Source organism: Amblyomma mixtum, chromosome 7, assembly GCF_055824585.1.
Source record: "Amblyomma mixtum isolate Tamu chromosome 7, ASM5582458v1, whole genome shotgun sequence".
Taxonomy (NCBI): Eukaryota; Metazoa; Arthropoda; class Arachnida; order Ixodida; family Ixodidae; genus Amblyomma; species Amblyomma mixtum.
Window position 1 is genome coordinate 97,514,520 of NC_143018.1, and position 5,786 is coordinate 97,520,305.

Genomic DNA, 5,786 nt, shown 5'->3' on the forward strand with positions numbered 1-5,786 from the left:
TTATCTATCTATTTTTCCCCAGAAAACAAAACGAAACAAACAAACAAAAGAAATCTCAAAAAATCTCTATGCACCCCTCTTCTTGGCCGATACCCCTCTGTGGGTACGCGCCATTCTATGAGGTGAACAAACACAAAAACGTAACCGACCACGCAGTGATTCCGGCAGGCGGCGCACCAGCAGCTCGCACTGTGAAACAAAGGACGAAGAAAAGCGAATAACGCCCACCACCAGGTTTGATTTCATTGCGTGGCCGTTGACTGGAAAGCAACAAAGCGGCCCGATATCCTTTTCGCAAGGACTGGTTGCCATCAAACGATGTGGACGGCGCGGCTGAACCGCATTCCAGAACTCCTCAACGAAACGTCGGTCACCATCGAAGGGAAGGCATACTTATTCGACTGTTTCGACATCTCCTGCCAGGACAGTGATGATATATCGGGCTACATCGTCGACGTGTACACCTTCGACCCCGTCTCGTACCGGTGGGATAGAATACAGACTCGGCCACTTCCCGAAGTTGAGCCGATTAACATCGTGGGCCGCAGCGTTGTAGCCTACGGCCACTGCGTCTACATATGGGGCGGACAGCACATCAGCCCACTGGTTACCGGCCTCTACCGCTTCGATAGCGATGTCATGATGTGGAGCCGTCCGGAGGTAAGAGGCGAAGTACCGAGTATTGATGTTAACCACTCGGCGTGCGTGCTTGGTCACCGGATGTACATTTTTGGTGGATTGCACAGAAATTCATCGAATTTTGTACGTTTCCTGAACCTGGAGACCCTAGAGTGGCATCGTATCCCGACCAGTGGAGAGGCCCCCCTCGGCCGCTACTGCCACACGGCGACCGCCATCGGAACCGGCATGCACGTTTGGGGTGGCAACCTAGAATTCTCACGACCCGACGACCCTTATGACAATTCCTTATACTATCTGGAAACCACCACTGCGACATGGGTGCGCTCACAAGTGCAAGGCGTGGCCCCGGAGGGCGCGAGTGTCACTCGGCGTTCGTGTACGATAGAGAGCTGTATATCTTCGGTGGCTACAACGAAATGCTGAACACCTACTTTGGAGACATGCACAAGTATAACGTTGAACAGTCTTGCTGGACTAAAGTGACGCCAGTTGGATCAGGCCCGTCTGCGAGGCACTCGCCCGGCCGCTGTGTGCTTGGAGAGAGGGTGTTGGTCTTCGGTGGCTTCGGGCCTCCACCCAGCCTTGAGGAGGAAGACCACCTCGAGGACATTTCTGCGGCAGAAGAGGAGCTGACGGACCTGCCCGTGTTGCGCTTAGCACCGACGCTGCAGAACTTGTGTATGCTTGCTGTCATCGATGCAGGTCTGGATATGGGCGAATTAACGGTATTGATTATAAACGAGATCAACACCATCAAATCAAGACAATCTTAATCGCCGGGTTTGTGTTGCACGTCAGCGTGATGGAGCGCCTTGGACAGAGCCGCATGTTGCGCTCCGTTGGCCAACTTCAGTGTCTGCAAGCGTCGCGAGGCGCTGTAGGCATACAGGCGGCTGGAGCTTATCCCGTACTACCCTGCGGCGTTTCTTTCAGCGTGTAGTAGTGCGCCCTCTAGGGGTGGAACAACAGTGAGCCTTTGCATGCATCGAGAAGGCAGGCTTGTAGTTCTGTTTGGTCGTCGCCCGGTAGCCGTGCTGTGTCAGGACGTTCTGCATGTGCACTCCTAAGCAAGGAAATCAGCCGCTCTGTTAGCGCGTAGTGTTAACAGTGGCAAAACGGGACACTGCGCTTGTTGAGTGTGCAGTACGTAAGCATGTGTACATATGTGAAATTAGCTCAACGGTGGTGGTGATACGAGCGGGAATGTGTTTAATCCTGGCGCCCAAGTCTTGCAGGTTGGCACGATTTCAGAGAAGGCTTTTGTCTTTAAAATTCTGTGCACATCATAATTCCTGTGGTTGTTGCTGCTGCATCTTTCTGGCCGCTTTTCTTCCTAAGTTGCTGTGTTTGTGAATACATTTCTTCTGGATAATATTTCGATGTGCTTTGCATTTTAACGAGGTGCTTCTTAAGAATACTGTTCTTCAGAAGCTGCGAATGTGATCGTGTGATTATTGGTCTTACCTTAGCCCCGGAATCGCCATGACTAAGTCAGCTTTTAAGGCTTTAGATGGGAAGAAAAAAAATGGGAAGTGACAAACATGTCGTGCTGTAAGCTACGAAGGGCGAAATAATTTTCCTAGTTTGCAAAGTGTAATTCTCACAGAAGTAGGCAGCAAGCTTATCGGGATGGCCGAAATTAACTAGATAGTTATCCTATTTTTCATGGACATGGCCGTCAAGGTATAATAGCCTGTTCAGCACCTGCTCGATCAATGTGATATGTATTTATTAAAGGTAGAACACGAGTCAACTGGGACTGCAGCATTGAAAGAGAGGGCTGAGAAGGTTGAAGCAGACCGCACCATTGTGAAAGTTGTGAAGATAAGACTGTAGGTAAAACATGAGGGCACAATTAAGAGCACAGCAATAATAATATGACGCGATAACGTTATTGGGTGCCTTCAGCCTTTTGGGGTCCCTTGCGTATCACGTAGCGAACATGGTAATTCGCTACTTTAAGTTCATAGATCGCGGGGATTCGCCACTGCTGCGACAGGCGCCTCTTTCAAACACAGCAACCGATGGGGCTTTTAAGACCCTGGCCAGAGGTGAGAAGCTCCAGTTAGTTTCGGTTTCATCTACTGCAGCGCACCTAGCGACTGAAGGTGAACGGATGTTTAACATTGAATGATTTCTGCGCAGACACGTACCGCGTTATAAGACTGCGACTGTAGCGGCATAGTCTGCGGAACCGTGATATGAAGCTGCTCTTTTTCGCGGGCAGTGGTTTGAATCCCGCTCGGGGGTGAAGCTTTTTCTGCTCGATACCGCAGTCATGACGACGGCACGATGCTACAGTTGGCGTCCCTGCAGACGATATATGGATGGAACTGGCGCTGGCGTCTGTATTTTCTGGACAATTGTGTGTATGGAAGTTTCCCAATCCTGTCCAGATTGCTCTCCCCGACCAGCCTCTCGCAACCAATCAATGATTTTACTGCCACCTGCCACGGCGGGCAGGTGTTCATGATGTCGCATGACGTTGGCTCCAGCTTTGTTTTTTGTTTTATCTTCGCTGAGAACTGTGTAACTACCAGTATTGCTTTCGTTTTTTCTTTGGCATTTCTTTTGTTTTATATGTTTTAGAGTGTATTATCTCATGTTGTTAGCCACCACTGCATGCCGCCAAGTGTTAAGGCCGGGTGCCCGTGGTGTGTCAAGCTGTCAGAAGAGAGCTTTTACGATGGGCACCCTTCCGTCACGTACTGCATGGTGGCAGAATAAATATTATTATTATAAGTCACGTGACCTAGGTTACATGTGAGACACCTGCTTTATCGCTGAACTCCGATGCCGAATTTTCTGCACAAAGGGAATCTCAACGCTAACGCTTTATATAGCCTTGGCGAGTATTACTGGCGTAAGACCTTGAAATTCATGAATGGGCTCATAATAAAGATGATCTTTTTCGGAAGGTCTACTACCCAACATCCCTATCCGTACTTACTAGGCCTTTCTTGGCAGACGTAGAAAACCTTCGTAAGCTAACAAGACTTCGGGATTGGGCTATATGTGGAATTAAATTGGTGCCATATGTGTAGTGTTCGTATGAAGTCTTTGATGGAATAAAACCTGAGTAGGCAGACTGCGCTGCAGAAATGCAGAACGCACCATGCGGAGCCTGTAGTCAATAATATAACATAAATGGACTGGATAATTTTTCTTGCGCGGAAAGCTTTCCCAGTACAACACAGGTAAGACGCTTTCTTAAACGTGTCGTATTACTATGTCAAGACGGCCGCTACTGAAAGTGTTCGTGCTAGAGGTAAGTACCTGCCTCAGCCACCCTTGCTGCACACAAAAATTAAGAAGCGGGAGTTGCCTGGCCAGCATCGCCGTCTTCATTTTCCTGTGGTTGCACCGCAGTGAATCTTTCTTGCCACAACTGAGGTCGTCGCCATTTGCTTTAGTGCGCGCTCTAAATTAACTCTGATTTTTTCCTAAACTTTCCGTCTCATCAAATCTTCAATTAAACGCACGCATTCGGTAAAAAAAAAAGTTATATGTAGACGCGTGAATCGAAGCTGCTTTCAGGAACGAATCACTTTTGTACCGAAAGCTGGCCTAAGCCAGGAGAAGCGTATTTCTGGGTGCCTGCCAAAGGTCACTACTGCGCGTGCGCCGTTACCATAGCAACCATCTCACTGAGCATGCGCAGTGTCACGCTGTGCAGCTGGGATATAAGCCGGAAGCGATGCGTTGGCTCCTCATACGCGCACCATGAAAGAAGGAGAGCGTCTGCGCTCGTCACGGCAGCAGTACAGGCTGCGTGAAATTGGGTCTTCCGATACAGAATTCGTCGCATGGTACAAGGCCGGCGTGAAAACGAGGCGCGATAGGCTAAGCTGGCGGCCGAGACGCCCGAAGAACGAGAGGAACGTCTCGCAAAAAGACGCCGGCAAGATGCTAAGCGACAACGACGGCATGTCTCTACCGAAATGCTGCTGTCAGATGGTCCGCGTATAAAGCGGCTGCAGTCGCTTATTCAAATGCATTAAAATCAACCAAATTTACCTTCTTTAATCAGACTCTTCCAGCTATGCTAAGCAAAGACCCGAGACAGTTTTGGAACACAGTGAAAGGCAAACGAAATGTTACCATACATCTATTTACCCTGGAATGGGATATACTTCCTGACCAACTCTGCACATCGCTTCTCAATAGCACTTTTACCAAAGCCTTCTCTAGCCCCACCGACTCTTCCGTTCTACCTTCGCTTCAGAATATCACTTTTTACCAATGGATCCCATCGTCATCTCCTTAGAAGGAATTCGTGGCATTATTCAACACCTTAAAATGTCATCCTCTTGTGGTATCGTTGCCCTCAGTACTAAATTCTTCAAAAATACCGTAGATTATTATTCCATTATGCTAGAGTGTATCTTTTCGCAGTCTTTAAACTATCACACCCTTCCAGACAACGGAAAGCGGTGAAAGCGCTCCTGAATTTCCTAAGGGACTCGAGGTTGCATTCCCGCCTATAATCTTTAAGTTTTCAGTGCGCGCCCTCGGTCCCTGTGACATTGTGGTCGCTGGCCACTTAGAAGACTCATTTCCTTGCCGCTCTTTTTCCTTTTTTCCCCTTTGTTCCCCTCCCCAAGTGTAGGGTAGCCAACTGGGCATCACCTGGTTAACCTCCCTGCCTTTCCGTCCTTTTCTCTCTCTCTTTTCATGTGAAACGCAGTTAATGATTTTCACTAACGACTTGCATGTTTCCTTAGACTCTGGACTCATTACTGATTGCTTATTCTTAGGTTTTTCAAAAGCGTTCGATATAATCAGTCATTATCTTCTACTTTAAAGCTGTGCCAACTTAACATTGACCCTAATGTACTCAAATGGATTCGTGCCTTTCTTAATAACCGTACTGAGTTCGTCTCCGCCAATAACCACGACTCATCACAAGCGCCAGTACATTCAGGTGTGCCCCATGGGTCGGTCCTTGGCCCGTTATTATTTCTAATATTCATAAATGACTTACGTTAAAAGATTTCATCTAACATGTGCTTATTTGCTGACGACTGCGTAATTTAAAGAGTAATTAATAACACTGATTATATTTTTCAGCTACAGACAGATTTCATTAAAACTTATGAATTGTGTCAATCGTGCAAATTGGAATTAAACATATCTAAATGCAA

The 5,786-nt window shown here is 47.8% G+C and overlaps 1 protein-coding gene across 1 annotated transcript; it reads left to right on the top strand.

The window, feature by feature from the left end:
* Positions 1-318: 318 nt before the first annotated feature.
* On the top strand, positions 319-1,365 carry LOC149336930 (kelch domain-containing protein 3-like). Its single transcript, XM_089554279.1, has 2 exons — positions 319-660; positions 1,345-1,365. Exons 1-2 carry the CDS (start codon positions 319-321, stop codon positions 1,363-1,365), a joined length of 363 nt encoding a protein of 120 aa, XP_089410405.1.
* Positions 1,366-5,786: the final 4,421 nt, after the last annotated feature.